Source organism: Penicillium citrinum (genome assembly GCF_028827155.1).
Source record: "Penicillium citrinum strain IBT 23319 chromosome Unknown utg000004l:1.0-2404223.0:1.0-2405248.0, whole genome shotgun sequence".
Lineage (NCBI taxonomy): Eukaryota > Fungi > Ascomycota > Eurotiomycetes > Eurotiales > Aspergillaceae > Penicillium > Penicillium citrinum.
This window is the reverse complement of record NW_026622689.1, coordinates 2,318,132-2,336,041: the sequence shown is the minus strand read 5'-3', so window position 1 is coordinate 2,336,041 and position 17,910 is coordinate 2,318,132. Positions and strand designations below refer to the sequence as shown.

The following is a 17,910-nucleotide window of genomic DNA, read 5'->3' as shown; positions in this document are numbered from 1 at the left end:
TTGGCGAAGGGGGTATATGGGTATATGATAAGGTAGCTGTGGTAGCTGTAGTAGCTGAATGTCCAGTCGCAAAAGTATAAAAAAGGGGTATCCTGAGTATGAAGAAGGAAAAGAAAAAGAGAAACTCAAATGAATTCGGGGGGGATCAGCAGCCTTTTTACAAGCGACGGAGGTCAAGCGAGTTCAGGAGATGGTGGGGCCATATCAAACCTGGCGTGTGCCAGAGTCGCATAGTGCAGCGGTGACTTTGCCCTGTTGGCACCATCGAGGACCCAGTGTTTGATCGAAGGTGATGGCATCTGCAGACTCGTTTTTGTGTTGGCGGCATCTGAGTGGACCAGACGAGAGGAGGTTTGTAGCGGTGAGACAAGGCCCGCGTTTGGTCGACTTGGCGGTGCATCTTGGAGGATGATAATTGGATGGAAGATAGGGGCTGACGCTGCATGATGATGTCCTTTTGGAACGATCGGCATGTTCCCTTTTGAAATACGGAGGTACGGAGTGCATTTGAGGAAGATTGTGTGGTGGAGAGGACATCCACGTCGGGGTGATGCGGAAGAAGAGGTTGCAGTCAGGTACTGCGACACTATTATGCATCAAGAATGCATAATAGTGCAGCGGGAAAGATGGAAGACACTCCGTATACTCTTTACATGAATGGCTGAAGCTGAGATGTGTCTATCATCCAGCCAGAATTGGGAATTGAAAACCAGGCTTGCATTTGCATTTCTATCAAAGAATGACTACTTCGTAAATGCATACTGTACATATTCCGTACTGTATTTTTCTCGAAATTCGATTGATCAAAACCAAAGCGGGCCGGGGCGAGACGGACCCACGTTGGGCAGCAATACAGATTTTTGGGCGTCTCTGGATAATTTGCCAGTTAGCCAATCATCCACGTAAAGAACTCGAGTGACAAGATTTCCAGAAGCAAGTGGAGTCAGATAATAAGAAAGATGGATAAAGGTTGTCGTTCAGCAATCCGAAGATCTTCAGGTGAACTATGCTTGGGTAGGTTTGTTCATCATCCAGGTTGATACTGTACATTGTACAGTATGTACAATGTGTGATGTTTTGTGTGTAACAGAAACAAAAGGAAGACGGAAATGGCTTACCAGGTGGGGCAGCTGAAGTTGGAGAAATGAGGTCAGTGAACAGACAACGCATCATTCTACGTGGTGGTGGGCGATGTTCATCATTGTCTTTTGGGGAGACGATTGGATGAAGGAGAGAATTGCGAAAAAGTGAGGCGGCAGTTTTGTGGTAAAGGTCACGTGATATAATCTTGGCATCAAATAGGCCTTTTCCCTTTTTGGAAGACAGCAAAGGCACGTCCTTTTGGAACTGTCTGTACACAATCAAAGACCAGACCAGACCATCATGAATTGGACCGGAGGTCAACTACGCCGACACTCTGCTCAAAAGGGCATTTTAACCAAGACCCAAAAAAGGAACTTTGCAAAATCCCGTCAGCTCATCGATGATGATCGCCTATCTCGTCAAGTCATTTCCTTTCCCAGCTTTCTTGATCGGAGGGGGAAGCAAGCGAAGGCAGAGCAGGAGACACCATCTGCAGTGGTAGAAAGTCAAAACTCGTCAGTCTTTGCTCGTGCCCTTCTTTTTCTGTTCTATCATTGGCCCTCGTTCGCAGATGGCTTGATACTGACATGCATCCAACGAGCTCTAGTCCTTTACTAAATACGTCACATGAAACTTTCCACAAGCATTGGCTTTTGCAAAGCTCTGACTGGGCTGTTGTGTCTCTCTCTTGTCCGCTGGATATTAAATTCACCCCCGTCGAGGAATTTGAGCAGTTTGGTAAACGACGTAAATTGAACGATACCGACCACAAACGTCTGTCCACACAAGCCGGGAAAACGAATCGGGGGCTCTTCCAGTCCCGCACCAAGGCTAGAAGGCTGTCATCTGAGCGATATATCTCACACTCTTTGAATCAGATTCAAATTCATATCGACGGTCGACCGACTTGCCCGCATCCAGATTCCAATGTCAGCTCCGAAAATCCTCCAAGTCGTTGCTCATCACAGTCAATCCGCCTGGGCCATCAAACTGCTATAGAAGATCCCAGATTATCCGCTCAACTCCATGAACAGACGAGACCCCAGAATCGGTCGCAGAAACTTACTACTTATAACCCCGGCTCTCAAAAACTAACAGAAGTTCCAAGAACCCCCTCAACGATTCCAGAAACAGTAATTCTCCAAAATACACAGTCCGTGACTCCATCCCGGTTCACTGCTCAGCCTTCCCCGTTACAATCTTTGAATCACCCTATTGCGTCTTCATATCAGCATGCGGGGCAGACTAATACCTTATCCACCCCGACTAACCCCCTCCCGCCGAGGCATTCTACTGTTCACAACGCAGTCCTAACGAAACCAACATATCCCAACATCGATTACGATACTGACCAGCGAACCACTTCCAGACCATCCAGTCTCGTTTCGACGCTTATAGCATTTCCCAGCATGAATGAAACTCAGATATCAGCAAGCCAGATACCCTCTCGCGGAACGCTACAACCTCGCGAGATTAATGATCCGGTCACTGATTCATCCCATGTCGCTAACAATACCGGTTCTCTCCAGAGGGTGAGGATATTCGGCCAGCTTGTTCGTCTAAACACTGAGGCTGAAGTCCATCCACTGAAAGAATTTCAATAGTCCGCAAATGGTGGAAAATCCGTGCTGTGCTTCATATGTATTCATACTACCACCAGCTCCATGCATTATACCACTCCAAATAAAGTTCTTTCATTTATGTAATCCTTATAAATTCAAAGTCGTCATTCCCAGGCCCAGTATATCATTATGTCCTACACTAGGTAGAGTATTATTTACTCATCTACCCAATGTATACTTCGCCCCGCGATAAGATCCGTTCACGTGCCGATCCCCGGATTGGCTCCACTTTGACGTCTTCACTTCCGGACGTTCTCAGTTCAACCTCAACTGCTTCACCAACTTCACCATGTTGCGTCTCATTCCAATCCTGGCATCAATAGCCACAGGAGCAATCTCAGCTGCAGTTCCTAACTACTCGCCGCAGCACACTGACCGCACAACTCAGCTTCCCCTCGTCATCTGGCATGGCCTTGGCGATGACTTCGAACGCGAAGGGATGCAAGAAGTCGCCGATCTAGCCGCATCTACAAACCCGGGAACATATGTGCATATCATCCGTCTCGCCGATACGGGCGGTGGTGACCGTCAAGCAACATTCTTCGGCAATGTCACGGAACAACTCGCAACAGTCTGCAATCAACTTGCCTCAGATCCTATCTTAAACTCCGCACCCGCCATCAACGCCATGGGCTTCTCTCAGGGAGGCCAATTCCTCCGCGGATACATCGAACGCTGTAACAACCCACCCGTCCACAATTTAGTCACCTTCGGCAGCCAACATAACGGAATCTCAGAATTCCAATCTTGCAAGACGGGCGATTGGATTTGTAACGGAGCCGAGGCATTGCTACGATCGGGCCAGTGGACGGATTTCGTCCAGTCACATCTTGTACCAGCCCAGTACTTTCGGGATCCAGAATCATTGGACGATTATATCGAGCACAGTAATTTCCTTGCGGATATTAATAATGAGCGGGAAATGAAGAATTCCAAATACAAGGCGCGACTGGAGACGTTGAATCGATTCGCGATGTTCATGTTCGACGAGGACACCGTCGCAATACCGAAAGAGAGTGCCATTTTTGCCGAGGTGAATATCACCAGTGGGACTGTAACGCCTTTACAAGAACGTCCGATTTACAAGGAAGATTGGTTGGGTTTGAAGAAGTTGGATGAGCAAGGCCGACTTGATTTCAAGTCTGTGCCTGGCCAGCATATGCATCTGACTGATAAAATACTCAAACGGACCTTCAAGGAGTACTTCGGTCCTGTTCAGCATTCGCAGTTACAGTTGCAGTTGCAGACGCAACCCGAGTTGGTGACTTCGACCGAGGATCAATCTCAACATCAGGGGTTACTGGCACAGATGCAGCCAGGCTTCTAAGAGGTTAATTATTTTGTTGGAAATGGCGTTATTCACACCTTAGCGATATCTATCTTATACTCAGCCTCAGACCGGTAACCATATGGGACCGAAAGTTGATTTTTTTACGCATTTGTACTGGGCATTGGCATAGCAACTTTTAAGATTATCGACTGTTGCAATGCAACTTCTTCAAATCGCAAAATGGCACATATCTTACTGGAATTTGATTTTCTTCCAAAGTTTCAAGTCGTAGTGGACTCTAGCGCCGTCTATTTTAGGTCTACCGACAATATAGCTAGGTACAAAGCCCGCATGGGCAAAAAGCCGATAGCAAAGAAGACACGGGTTATCAAGCATAATGCATATGCAACAAAAAGGGGGTGTAGGCAGGAGATCAGGCTGAGGCCAGAATCGACAAACGAAAAGGGAGATGTAAAGCAAGAAGACTCGATCAGGGAGAATCCAAGTGCAGACATATTTCTTGCATCACGAGGTCCGAATAAGAAATTATAACATGTACAAGGCAAGGCAAAAAGAAAATCGATTGGAGCAAGGTATTCGGCAAGTTTTTCACCGGAATCGACTGTACAAGAAAGGTTTTGGTAAAGGAGTGGGAAGGAATTTTCAATATGGAGGTCGTCCAAGACCGCCGCTAACCTGTCGCCGAGAATTGTAACCGCCCACCATAGACTTGGAAGCTGGAACTGCAGTTGCTGGACGGTCTCCATTGGCCAGAATGCTTCCATCTGGCGAGAGATAACCGTCGAGAATCCGTCTCAGATGGTCTCGTTGAGCATGGTCGAGGGCGTCGGTGCCATTGGTATCAGAGCCCCGGAATACCTCTGAAATACCAGCAGCAAGGTTATTATTGGAACGGCTCTTGTTGCGATTTAAGTGTGCGTTTCGCGAGTCCTGTCCTGCTTCCATCTTTCCCTTCAATGACGACTGTCGTGAGACACCGGGGGCAGTGGCGGGTCGGTCGACTGAGACCAATGACCGCTGGGAGTCATTCGGGAAGCCACCGGGAATAGATAGGCTTGCAGGAATGGGAGGGACTGGAGGAATCTCTTCATCGGAATTCACTCGACTTAGAGATGGCGCATGGTTATCGCGCATGGGCTTTTCTCCCGCAAGAGCAATTTCCGATGCGGACGCCCTTGGCGTTTCAATTCCGTCTTCTTCGGGAGTTTGTTCTCCGTCTTGTTGGCCGTAGGCCCCCTCCTCCATCCACCTCAGATACAGAGAACGAGGCACTAACCATGCTTTCGCTACCGGAGGAAACAACACTTTCATTCGAAGCTCCGACCTGGCCTCGCAGTGGGCTCAGCTTGCGAGGTTGAGAGTCGTGGTGCACTGATAATACCCGGCGCAGCTCAGTGACACGAACAGGGGAGCCACGGGTGGAGCTTGGTTCCGGAGTAGTAGAAATCTCGGGGACGCTCATGCGACGGTTTTTGTGTGATGCCGAGCCAGCAGGGGAGCCATTTGCAACTCCATTGCCTTGGCTGGTGCGAGTCATGGTGCCTCCGCGTGAGCCATTGATGGATAGAGTCTTGATACTTTCCTTCTCCACAGCAGCCAAGCAAGATTCGCGAGACCAGGATGACAACATCTGCTCCTTCACGGGTGATGGAAGACCGCTGTTGGGTTGAGACTGTGCTGCGACAGAGGCATGATTGAGGACAGGGAAGCTGAAGCCTCTGGCGGGGGGCGAGGCCGGGGGGGCTTTGCGGTGGGGATGAAATCGATTGACGGTAGGCTTCGTCAATTCCGTTCACAAGATCTTCCACATTTCGGAAAGGTGTTAGTGTAGTTGAGGGCACAGATTCGTTATCGACGACGTTGTCATTATCCATGGCGATTCCATCAAGGCCAGTTGGGGGCAAACGAATCTTAGAGAAATATTGGCTCTTGCTTTGTCTTTTCTCAATCTCGTTGCGAATCTCAACCCCGGCATGGGTAGAGTCAAGGTTGAATTTCTCCACTAATACCAGTAGATACCCGTGGACCAGGCTGCCAATGTTGACGCGAGCTACAGAACTTCCCAGATCGACAGAGGTAAACAAATCCTCTTGGAGCTTCAAGACCATGGGAAGCCCGTACTGCGCTGCATTGACTCCAAGATTTTCAGCAAGGCTAGCCAGGAGCAGGTGGAGAGAGGAGAATCTCAGACTCAACAGTCGGGTTCTCCAGAGCAGCATCATATATAGCCAGATGCAACAATCGGAGGAAGGTTGACTGTGCAGCGAGAGCTACTTTGTCTCTTTGATTTCCAGGGGCTGACGTGCTTCGCCGATTCAGTTTATCAGGTTGTTCGGAGTCGCGTTTTGAGGTCGGTTTGATATACTTCGGTATGTCTACCCGTACCTTGAGATCGCGCTTGTTTGTCTCGAGTGCAAGCCAGGTCAAGAAGGCATCGGCATATGCTCGGCGAACTTGTTGGTCAGTGTCTCGTAGAAGCCCTTGTGTCCCTTCCCACACATGAATACCGACTTGGTTCCTGGAATCAGATCCTCCTGTAGTGCTGGGTGTTTTCAACGTAGAAACAACCATAATTGACTTGACAGCTCGCAGTGCAGTTACCTTGGCTGCAGCATAGGAAAATCCTTCGCTGTGGGGCTTTTCGCCATTCACTTCGGCTGTCTGGGTCGTCTCTGCAGCGGGTGCCACGCCAGCTTCATGAACTGTAGCCAAGGAAGACTGGGCCGCGCTATCAACATTGGCGGTCGGTTTGAAGCGTCGCAGAATGGCCCGCATCATATCGGCAACTTGATCACCGTAGTAGATATGAGTTGCCAGATCGCCAATACAGTGTTCCAATAGGGTAAGCAGGCCCCTTCTCTCAGTAGAGATGAAGACGCCACCTTCACCTTGGGTCTCTCCAGGCTTTTCTTGGTCGGCGCCATTGGGTTTTTGGCTGGGCGTTGACAGAACAGCTGAAATGTAACGGATCAGACCAAACAAGATGTCCATAACACTCAATCCGATCATGTTGACTGACGATTTGAGAAGCCAATCCACCACGAATAAGAGAGTGTAGGATGACGCCAAGGTATCCTCCGCAGGCTTCATTTCGTGCAAAGTGTCCATTGCTGCCACCAAAATAACAAATCGAACTTGAACTGGGCACCAATTTGCGATAAGCTCAATGAGAGACGTAGCCCAGTTTCCGGTATCTTTTCCAGTGCTGGATTGACTCCGGGTGATCTGTGGGAATGGCTTGGTAGCAATGAATTGGAGAGCAACTGTTGCCGCAACGCGAATTTGCCCGCGGTTGCTTCCCGATATAATGACCTTTTCAAGGCACCGGAGAGCCAGCAATCGTGCATCCATCTCGGCTTTCTTATCCGCATCGGCGGTTGACTGTGCTGCAAGTGTTGGGTCGCCTTCAACTGTATCAACCGTATGAACAGTTGCCACACTCATCCGGCGGGGTCGAGCACCCTCATTCTCAAGCCTCTCAGATTCCCGGAGCATTTCCTTAAGGGGTATCAATACATCCTCCTTTTCCGAATAAAGATTCTCCAGAATCACGGGTAGAATAAGCTGGAGAGATGTTCCTCCATCCGCGGCGAGGCTCTCGGAGCTGACTACGCCCTTAATTGCTCGCAAACCAGCATTTCTCCATCGGATCGCAACAGGAAGGCTGACTTTCGTCGGAGAGTAGGTTGAGGAGGATGGATCGGCGAAGCTGGCATAGGATCGCACGACTTCACGGTATTGATGAGCGAGGGTTTGTTCCGCGGCAATGACAGCGATGTCCTGGTACTGGCAGAATGTTTCGAAAGTGGCTACTGAGTCCTCAACCATGGAAATATCATTTGAGCGTAGAATAGTTTCAATCACGGTCAGGACAAAACCCGCGTAGATGGGGAGGTCGCGGGGACATTTTTCGATGAGCGCGGTCAAGATATGAAGCGCGACCTGAACGTTACTATCCACGACATTGACCATTAGTTCCTTGCATCATGCAGATCCACAAGACACTAGCTAGTGCCATGTTTATCCTTGTTCACTCACCCCAGTCTCCGTCTCCAAACATCTTTGGATACTCGTTTCGTGAGAAAAGCTCCGACCTTGGTGAGTTTGCTGCGACGCGTGCTCAAGTAGTATAGCAGATATGACAGCTCGCTTGGATTCGGCTTGACCTCCACCACACCTTTTTGATATTGCGGATAACACTTGAGTGTCAGGACCTGATGTCTTGGGCGACAAGCCTGTCGAACAGACGCCATGAGGGGAGAAAGAACGATCTGAGGGCCTCCCCGGAGGCGGCAAAAGTCCACGGGGAATGCGGAGCCGCTTGTAGAGAGTTAAAAAGAGAGTGGGAGAAGAAATTCAAAACGAATATGAAGTTGGTGATATGCGCAAGGGTCTTCTGGTCAAAAGAAAGCCATGGGAAAGAAGTAGATGATCAATGGGGAAACGGGTTGGGCCACGGGTGGACGAGAACGGGGGCTGTTTCTGATGGAAGTCGTTGACGATCACCCAAGGGGAAGAAGAAAAGGGTGGGGCTTGCACTCCGCAGGAACAGGCGTAACTTAGGAGGGGAGATAGGAGGGGAAAGCTGGGATATTTCCGGTAGGCGATTGAAAATGAAGAAGAAGATTAAGATGATGAAGATGATAGAGGAGATGATTCGGTTAGAAAGAAGAAAAAAGTAGGTTGGGGGGAACTCCGAGCGAAACGATGACGATGACGGAGAGGAGGGTTCTACACTAAGCTATACAAAGCAAAAAGGGACCCGGTCGGAGTTATTTAGTTTAACTGATAAATATATTATTTATGTACATTGGTATACAGAGTATAGTAGAAAATAATTGAGGTTTTTTTTTTTTTCACTGAAAGATGAGTTCCATCCAGGAATTGCCTCGGAGAGGATCTCAACGAATGCGGCCATGCAAGCTCTCATTCTTCGCTTTTGCCCGCTCGTGTTCTCCCAACATTGACGCTTGGTCCCTTTTTCTTTTGTTTTTAACCCCGCAAATACCGGGAACCTGGCGAACATACCGAGTGGGCGTTTAAACATGGTTCTTTCAAATTTGAACCAGTCTCCGTCCTGTCGCTGCTGGATCGACAAACCCTCCCGGAACTGATCGGCCTGATACCTCGGTCGCACATGAAGCATGCTCCCCCACTATGAAAGTGTACTCCATGATGGTGATGATAATTTGGACCTGCCGAGTATGTACCAGAGAGGAAAAGGGTTGGAGGCAGTTATCTGTGCCTCAAAACGGGCTGATGGGGTGTTAGATCTTTCAGGCCTGCATCTCGGTTGCAGGGTTGGACAAAGGTCTGAACTGGTGCGCACACACAGACACACGCACGCTCACGTCTTAGATCCATTCTGGTCATCGTGCGGCTCAGCATTTTCGTCTGCGGCTTCCCCATCATTCGCTGGGGCGGCAGCTGTCGCAGGGTCATGGGGGAGGCCGAGACCTGCCAGTCCCTCGATAACCTGAGGCAAAATGATCTCACGGCGGAACCTATCCTCCTGAAGCAATCGAAGTGCGCGCAAGGTTGGACCGGGGTGAGTTAAGAACTGAGAATATTCTGGTGTTTTCCAGTAGGAGTAGAGGTAGGCCAAGTATGCAGCGAAAGCTTGCGCGTCGGGGCTCGAGGAAGATTCGTCTTTATCGTCGGCGCGCGAGATTCCCAGGAGACTGGGGTAGCTGACCGCCAGGTGGGAGAGGTAATAGGGATTGGCGAGAGAAGAGACAAATTCCAGCTCCAGAGTGAATCTAGGATTCGTTAAGGTAGGAGGAGGCTGTGCGGCAGGCTCCATGATGAAGATGAGAGGTGTATGTAAAATTGAAGTTCAACAGGAGCAATTCCTGAATGAACGTCCAGTTCAGCTCGGCGAAGGCGGAGAAGCTTCCACTAGCTACTCCGACTATACTATGTACATCCATGTACATAGTTAGTATGTAGGGATACATAGTAATTAACATAACTAGTATGGATAGTATAGATTATGCACTATAAAATAACTGACTAGTTACTATACATTTTCATAATATTTACATTCAATTGCTGACTCGGTAGTTTACTCTTGTATTAATTGATTTATTGAAGGTTAGTTACAATAACCAAAGTAGTGTAGTTTTGGTCGTGGTCCTTTCTTTTATAAACAGCATTACCATATGTACTACTAGGTAGGTACCTATATATATATATATATATATAGTACACATTTTCACCAAATGTGAAATGAGATTCTCTATCATTGGGCAATGGTAGACGATATTAGTAGATATATGTGATATCGAATACTACTACCTGGTAGTATTTCAGTTTATCCTTGCATCACTGCTCTTCATTAATCAAATCCATATACATGATTATAATATTGAATGTTCAATACCATCAATGCTACGAGTCTCATAAATTATAGTCCTGTTTTTATCGGTCTGATATAAACATCATTGTTGTTCACCGTTTAGAGATAGCTATTTCCTGCTCTATACTGAGTAATCTAGCTATTCGATGGATATCAATCCCTGAAGTGCTCCAAGAGCATCTTCTGCTAATACAAATGAAATTTACACACTCACGCACTATAATAACCGTACTAACTTTTATATAAAGTTGGATCTAGGACATTGAGTCGGATGTGCATTGCCGAAGTCGGGCTGTTGCCTGTGTAGATCGCACCCACTTTGATCCACCATGGCGCACTCTTGAGGGAGAAGAAGAGAGGAAGAAGAGGTGATTTTAATTCAAATGGGATCATTGGTGGTGGTGGCAGTGATACTGTAGACCGAGGATAGTGGACAACTGTCCTATTATACAAACCGTAGGAGTATCAGCAAAGACAATCTCTACATATACGGAGTATGATGTACTCGTACTACTGTACGTACTATGTAGTATAGTTATACTGAGACGTCGTCGTCATCAAGGATCTGCCAAGATGAAACGGAACACGGCCAGTCGATCTCCTGTCAAACTAATCCATCTTCCGGCTGGCCCTGGATCTCACTGGGACCGTGCGGAGATCGCGCAATAGGGCAATTGGCGAGCCAACGCACTCGCGTGTTCTCCGTACTCTGTACGGAGTACACCCCCCAAATCCGCATTCTTCCAAGATGAGATGACATCAACCGGGGGATACTTGGAATGCGAACGTCATTCCGAGCGGCTGGCAAGGAATACAGAATACTCTGTGAGTAGATAGACTCGAGATACTCGAGTCTATGTGCACTGGACTGACAGTAATTTAGAGATCAACACTCCTTAAGGGGGGGCACATGCGTGTAATCTGCTGAAAAGTCCACCGTGTGAAGTGGAGCCCCCTGAAGATGCCCCTGGATTCTGATGACTCGAACTAAAATTCAAGTCTGGGGGGGGGATTCTGCAGGTTCACTTAGCGTGGCAGTATGCAATTAGTAGTAACCAAAGGTATTCCTGTAGTGAGAATTAGTATGATCCTGTAGAGTAAAAGTAGAGGGTGAGTGACAAGAGAAAGACAGAAAGAGAGAAAGAAAAGAGTGAAGGAAGGGCTGATCATCTCGTTCTTCCCCCCATCCCGTCTTTTCTGCCCTCCACTTCTTCTTCTTCTCCTCCACTTCTCTTCTCTTCTCTTCCTCTTTTCATCTCTTCCCCCTTTACGAACTAAGATTGTCTTCTCTTCTCTCTTGGTTTACTCTCTTCCGTCACTGCTACAATCTTCGTTTCACCTCACCCTGTTTATCTTTCCACTCGTGCGACCACCACGGATACATACTCCCTCTGATTGATGCAAACGCATTACTATCGCTCTCCACTCATCCTCCGTTTCATCTCATCATGAATGCCCCTCCAGCGCTTGGGTACCCGCCCGGCGTGTCGCCAGTCCCGACAGGTGCGTAATGTTGTTTGAGGACGAATCATCGCTTTTGGATGCCTCTGCTTGTTCTCTGTTGCTCGGTGGTTTCTCTGTTCGGCTTGGTACTTAAATGCTCGTTGTCCTTCCCTCCCCGGTCCGTGGTGGGAACACTGGACACTGGAGCACTGAACATTGGGCCGTTGTTGCATTTGTCGATCGAAATGAGAAGAAACTAATGTGAACCCCCCGACGTGAATAGACCAGGTATCACCGACTGCTACCAATTTTGGCTCCAACAATCCATTTCGAAACCGCGCCCTGTCTCCGTCCGCTGGTTCGACTACGAGCTCCTCGCGTCCTGAACGTCCAAGGTCGACAAATCCTTTTCTTGACGATACCGAGGCTCTTTCGCCGCAATCCGCCCCTGGCATCACCACGGGGCCCAGTATGTTTTCACCAACCGAGAAGCCGGACGTGACCAACAATACCCGTGACCTCTTTGTATGTACCTCGGTCGTGGACGACCTTGTGCGCTTTCAATTGCCACCTGCTAATCAATCCCCCGTAGGAAAATCTGTCAATCAATCCCAACTCTACAACTGCTCAACCTCGGGGTATTCGGCCTCCTGCTGATCGGGGTCCATCTAGCCGCCAGCGTCCCCAAAGGCCGTCGGGGCGCCCCGCAGAATCGCGACCGAAGGACCCCAATGATCCTTTTGATATCTTCGCCGACCCCCCAAGTCTATCCAAGGCCGCCACTGTAGGACCCCGTGATAAGACAACTCGCAGACCTCGCCGCAATTCCGAGTCCTCGGTGATGGAGCGGGCTTCCAAAATATTCGATGATGACGACGAACGTCGCCGAAGAGAGCGTCGCCATCGAGATCGTGAACGCCATAAAGACGGTAAATCCCGCTCGTCTCGCAAGGATCGTCGATTGGATATCATCGATAAGTTAGATGTCACGAGTATCTACGGCACCGGAAGTGAGTACCTTGCTCAGCATCATTTTCGTTTGCCTTTTAGCGTATTAATTCATTCCCACCTTAGTGTTCCACCATGATGGTCCTTTCGACGCTTGCAATCCTCACCGCAACCGAAAGGGCTCCCGTATCGCACCAATGCAAGCATTCCCAAAGAATTCCACGAATATGGCCCTTGGAGGTTCGGGGCCGAACAACTCCAACATTGACCTCAACCTCTTCCACGGCCGAATGGAGGAAGGCTACAACGACTTCTCAACCTCCGGTGCTCACCGCAGCAACACGGAAACAGTGAGTTTCGATCCTAAGTCTAACGTGGATCCCATTCATGGGTCAGAGAGTGCGGGTCTTGGTACAAGCACATTCTTGGATGGTGCGCCGGCTAGTCGTTCGGCGATGGCACGTCGACAAAGTGAAAATGAACAAGGTCTTGCACCAGGCGGGGGTCTCCAGCGCAAGAAGAGTCTCGCACAGCGGTTACGAGGGAAGAGTGGTACTGGTCGGATGATGTCTCCAACAGATCAGTCATTCCCCTCCGGGTCTCCAGCACCCATGGGCTCGAGCCATTCGGCATCTTCCCGCCAAAATGAAACCAACCCATACTTCCAAGATTATGACGAAGAATTCGACAAGAAGGGAGCACGCATTCACGAAGCCCGTCTTGAAGGTGGTGGTCGTCTTCGCTCTTCCAGTAGTCCCAAACAGGCGACTGGCCTAGAGCGCAAATCCACTAATGACCGCACTTCTGATGAGAACAAGCTTAACGCGGGTGGCGGAGGTTTTCTTAATCGCATGAAGAGCTTACGCAAACCGCGAGTTGAGCGTCGCACCAGCGATTAAGACCTATTGTCTATTTTTTTTCTTCTTGTTTTTGCTTTTGACATGGCGGATCTAATGGCAGAGAAATGGAAATGAAGCATGAACGAATTGGAATGGCATCAATTTTGCATCGGCACGTTTTGCTATGATGTCTGGTTTTACCAAAGCCATGGCAATATCCATGTTCTCTTTGTCAAGTTCCCTTTGTCAGTAAGGGAATGATTTTGTTTTCTGTGTAATACCCAAACATTCGGGGCGTCGTCAGCGATCTGACGCCCGACATGGCGTTGCTCTCAGTGGAGCTGGTTGATTGTTAAATTTCTTTTTTCTCTCTATTCTTTATCCTTAATTTCTGGCCCTTTGCTTCTCTTCTTGCGGGTGCCTGGAACCTGATTGGCCTGGCGTGCAGTCATTCCATGCTGATTAGCCTTGCTTCTTGTATTTTCTACTGGCCATTCTACTTGCTTCAAATCTCACTCGATATCAACTTTGTACCTGCTATATGTAGATTCAAGACAATGAAAGTTCTTCTAGTCGTATGATAGTGTACACTATTTAGATCACAAATCTTGTTTATAAGTCAACACTTGACTTCTCGAAAGTATGCAGACATATAGTATAGGGTCTTTGCAAGTTGAGATGATATAGTTACTACAGTTAATTCGAGTGAACTAAAAGTGGCTAAGATGTAAATTATTCTGTCTCTACTAGTCGACAAAAACATATGTTATGGACGTGGCTATTTCTGGCTCATACTTGACTGATACTACGTTGAAGAAACCAACAATAAGTGGAATAAATCATATTCGTTCATTAAATCATGGCCCAACCAAAGGCCCCCCTCTCTAGACGCCATAGACACCCCATGCAAACAAGATGGTATTTTACTAGAAAGCAAATCACAGAGCCGATAATTAATTGACCGAGGACACGGGAATACCGGCACGGCGCTTGGACTGCGGCTTAGGTCGTGAGAGAGTGTATCTGAAAGGGAGATTATTAGCGCGAAGGAATATCAAATACGTGAGGTGGAAAAAACATACTTGGCGAATGCCCGAGATAGGGCCTTCTTGCAGCTAACTTTTTGGCTACCGACGAAGGAATCAACCGTAACGGCAATGGCACGGTCAATGTCTTGAGAAGAGCAGTATTCTGACAGACGCATTTTACAGAAAGCTTCCGCAATACGCATGATAGCTTCCAAGTGACGAACCTGAAAATGATTAGTATGTGGAATTGAAACCGATCATGTAGAAGATAAGTCAACTTACTGTAATGGGGTAGGCACCAGTAGCCAAGGACTCGCGACGCATGTCTGCGAAGAGACGAGCGATCTTGTCTTGGTCGATCTGGTATAACTTGGGATGGCATCGCTCGCGAGCATATAGAATATACTTTCGAAGCAGCTCCTGAGGAATCTCGCCCTCCTTCTCTTCTTCGGTGCGCTTTTGCTCAGCAGCACGTTTGGCAGTCTCTTCTTGGGAGGGAGGGAGACGGCGACCTTCCTTGTCGATACGATAGCCCTCGGCATCGATGCGGTTGTTATCAGCATCAACCAGTTCACCCTGATCATTCCGTAGAGGTCGGACTGGGTTGGCACGGTGGTGAGATTCGATGACAAAGTTGGCCAGACGTTCGTCTTCAGTAGGCTCGACCAGATCGCGTACCACGCAGAGAATATCAAAACGAGACAGGATAGGCTCGGTGAGGTCAACGTTCTGTGCGAAAGGCTTAGTGCTGTTGTAGCGACCACCGTTAGGGTTGGCGGCGGCGACAACAGAGCAGCGGGCCTGCAGAGTAGTGACAATACCGGCCTTGGAGATAGAGATGGTTTGCTGCTCCATAGCCTCGTGAATGGAAGTTCGATCTTGGTCGTTCATCTTGTCGAACTCGTCAATCAGACAGGTACCACGATCAGCCAACACCAAAGCACCACCTTCTAGGGTCCACTCGCTTGTTAGAGGGTCACGGCGAACACTGGCAGTCAAACCGACGGCACTGGCACCCTGACCGGTTGCAAAGACGGCTCGATGGGCAGTCTTCTCCACGAATTTCAAGACCTGAGACTTGGCAGTACCGGGGTCACCAAGAAGCAAGACATTGATATCACCACGAATGGACATCTTGCCTTGCGCCTGTTTGCTAACACCGCCGAAGAGGGAAAGGGCCACAGCAGTCTTGACATCGCTGTGTCCATAGATACTGGGAGCCATAGAGCGGATGATTTTATCCACAATATCAGGATCGCGAGAAAGTGCCCGAATTTCACGTTCATCTTCCTCCGTCATGTTGAAACCGGCCAGTTGGTCATGCGACTTGACGACATGGTTCGCTTCGATGATGGTGGCAAAGACGGGGAATCCGTTCTTGTTGTTGAGCTGGGCATCGTAGCTGTTACGGTAAATACCAGTGATCTCGATCTCATCACCGGGCTTCGCAGTATCGATGAGATCAGCCAGGAGGATGACTTCACGCTGGCGTGGCAGACGACCAGCAGGGACGGAGCCTGGGGACTCTTGCAGAGTCAATTTTTGGTAGTTACGATACACCGTCTTCTCAGAGTTCATTGTGAAAGGACCGCGGGACTGGCAGTTTTGGCAGAATGAGATCTTGACTTCCGCACTGGATTCCTGCTGGAAGGGACCCAGAGTGATACCACACTTTTGGCAAATGAACATCACATATTTCAACTGAGGGAACACGCCGGTACGACGGGTGACAACACCGCTAACGCGGACCAGGCAGTTGAGATGAGATTGACGCAGTTGGCGAAGTGTGTAGATGATGGGAACGTCGGTGATACGGACATGGATCTCATTGTGAATGTCGTGGTATTGAGGGTAGTGGAAGAGAGTGACATCGAGCGCGACCTGATCAAAGACCTTCAGAATTTCGGTCGGTTCGTTGGCTAGGAAATAAGACAGAGCTGCCTTGGTCTCGCTCAGATGAGCGTAAGAGACCTCAAGCGAGGCGGAGTTGACCTCACCAAGAGTTTTGATTCGGTTACCGTAAACCGATTGACCGCTAGGATCAATGAACTCGGTCAGGAAAGCCTTGAACTCGCGGTAGATGGAGCGGAGAACATGGGGCTGGGTAACCCAGTCAGTGATATTAGCAGCCTTAACATCTGCGAGCTCCTCTAGAGACAGCTCCTCCATACCCTCATCAGCCATATCGATATCCTCTCGCTCCTCATCGTAGTGATGTCGACGGCGACGTGGCTGGCGCGACAGATCCATGTCAAGGTCATCGTCGTCCTGCAAAAATGCGGCGGGCATCCGGCGTCGCCGAGCTAGTTCTTGGTCTCTCTTGTTCAAACGAGCATCTAATTGTCGGCGAGCTGCGGCATCAAGCTCAGTGTGATCTCCCTCATCATCAATGTACCCCTCATTGACATAGTTTTCCTCTTCGCCATCACGATAATCCCGTTCAAAGTTGTCGCCGAACAGATCAATACCATCTTCATCCTCGGCCAGTTCGTCCACATCGTCAATGTCAGGAATAAGTTCGGCACCTTCGTCTTCATCCTCATCCTCATCGAACGGCATAGGGGGAGGCGATGAGCCCAGTGCGGTCGCTGTTGTTGTGGTCAATTTTCACGACCCCGCCATCCTCGTGGACAGGAGAGATTGAATCACTTACGACTAGACGGGGGCAATGGCGCCGGCGAGGAAATATCCTCTTCTCTCTCACGCTTGCGATTGTTCGATCTCGGGCCGCGGTTTGCGGCCGAGTCGCTAGGACGAAGGGGACTGCAGGAAGTTAGTTATGCGCAAAATCAATTTTTTTTTTCTTTTCGTTGAAAGGGCGAACACTGACTCCATATTATATGTTTACCTCAATCTTTGCTTTTGAAATTGTGATTGAGATATCGAGATGTGATGGAAATAAGGAATGGGATGGTAGGGAGAGAGTGGAGAGAGATGGTATTTTTCTCGAAGGCCCTCCGAGTGGTTGGGCTGAGCGGAGAAGAAAGAGGCGCGTCGCGTTTCACCGCGACGCGTCCTGATTTCCCGATTGGGGTTTATTAGTTGGTCACGTGCGATGTAGTCGTGATAGAGGGAGATTTTGGAGAGAGAATGTGCTGTAGAGATAATGAGGGATCAAGGGAAGAAAAAGGTGAAAGACACATCAACAATTCGTGGTGAAAAGAACTATCCCTTGCTTCATCATCCAATTTGAACGGCTTACAAACATATCCCGCGCTGTCAATCCTGCATTTTGAACACTGGACAGCCTGTGCAAACAAAGCAAACATAATCTGGCGCATCGCGTTGCCCGTCGCTG

The 17,910-nt window shown here is 48.9% G+C and overlaps 8 protein-coding genes across 8 annotated transcripts; 3 read left to right on the top strand and 5 right to left on the bottom strand.

Annotated features, from left to right (window-relative positions):
* Positions 1–173: 173 nt before the first annotated feature.
* Positions 174–473, bottom strand: N7469_005828 (uncharacterized protein; the record flags this gene model as incomplete). The annotated part of the gene is made up of 1 exon (XM_056644748.1): positions 174–473. One exon carries the CDS (start codon positions 471–473, stop codon positions 174–176), a length of 300 nt encoding a protein of 99 aa, XP_056501562.1.
* A 910-nt stretch (positions 474–1,383) lies between these two features.
* N7469_005827 (uncharacterized protein) lies at positions 1,384–2,687 on the top strand (the record flags this gene model as incomplete). The annotated part of the gene is made up of 2 exons (XM_056644747.1): positions 1,384–1,598; positions 1,691–2,687. 2 exons carry the CDS (start codon positions 1,384–1,386, stop codon positions 2,685–2,687), a joined length of 1,212 nt encoding a protein of 403 aa, XP_056501561.1.
* A 307-nt stretch (positions 2,688–2,994) lies between these two features.
* Positions 2,995–4,032, top strand: N7469_005826 (palmitoyl-protein thioesterase family protein; the record flags this gene model as incomplete). Its single annotated transcript, XM_056644746.1, has 1 exon — positions 2,995–4,032. The coding sequence occupies one exon, from the start codon at positions 2,995–2,997 to the stop codon at positions 4,030–4,032; it is 1,038 nt and encodes a 345-aa protein (XP_056501560.1).
* A 606-nt stretch (positions 4,033–4,638) lies between these two features.
* Positions 4,639–6,104, bottom strand: N7469_005825 (uncharacterized protein; the record flags this gene model as incomplete). The annotated part of the gene is made up of 3 exons (XM_056644745.1): positions 4,639–5,235; positions 5,273–5,673; positions 5,768–6,104. 3 exons carry the CDS (start codon positions 6,102–6,104, stop codon positions 4,639–4,641), a joined length of 1,335 nt encoding a protein of 444 aa, XP_056501559.1.
* A 46-nt stretch (positions 6,105–6,150) lies between these two features.
* On the bottom strand, positions 6,151–8,249 carry N7469_005824 (uncharacterized protein; the record flags this gene model as incomplete). Its single annotated transcript, XM_056644744.1, has 2 exons — positions 6,151–7,948; positions 8,035–8,249. 2 exons carry the CDS (start codon positions 8,247–8,249, stop codon positions 6,151–6,153), a joined length of 2,013 nt encoding a protein of 670 aa, XP_056501558.1.
* A 1,094-nt stretch (positions 8,250–9,343) lies between these two features.
* Positions 9,344–9,799, bottom strand: N7469_005823 (mediator of RNA polymerase II transcription subunit 31; the record flags this gene model as incomplete). The annotated part of the gene is made up of 1 exon (XM_056644743.1): positions 9,344–9,799. One exon carries the CDS (start codon positions 9,797–9,799, stop codon positions 9,344–9,346), a length of 456 nt encoding a protein of 151 aa, XP_056501557.1.
* Positions 9,800–11,802: 2,003 nt separating this feature from the next.
* On the top strand, positions 11,803–13,644 carry N7469_005822 (Pal1 family protein; the record flags this gene model as incomplete). Its single annotated transcript, XM_056644742.1, has 4 exons — positions 11,803–11,857; positions 12,081–12,322; positions 12,390–12,807; positions 12,872–13,644. 4 exons carry the CDS (start codon positions 11,803–11,805, stop codon positions 13,642–13,644), a joined length of 1,488 nt encoding a protein of 495 aa, XP_056501556.1.
* Positions 13,645–14,537: 893 nt separating this feature from the next.
* N7469_005821 (MCM DNA helicase complex subunit MCM2) lies at positions 14,538–17,447 on the bottom strand (the record flags this gene model as incomplete). The annotated part of the gene is made up of 5 exons (XM_056644741.1): positions 14,538–14,607; positions 14,667–14,836; positions 14,895–17,200; positions 17,266–17,375; positions 17,443–17,447. The coding sequence occupies 5 exons, from the start codon at positions 17,445–17,447 to the stop codon at positions 14,538–14,540; spliced, it is 2,661 nt and encodes an 886-aa protein (XP_056501555.1).
* Between the last annotated feature and the right edge of the window lie 463 nt (positions 17,448–17,910).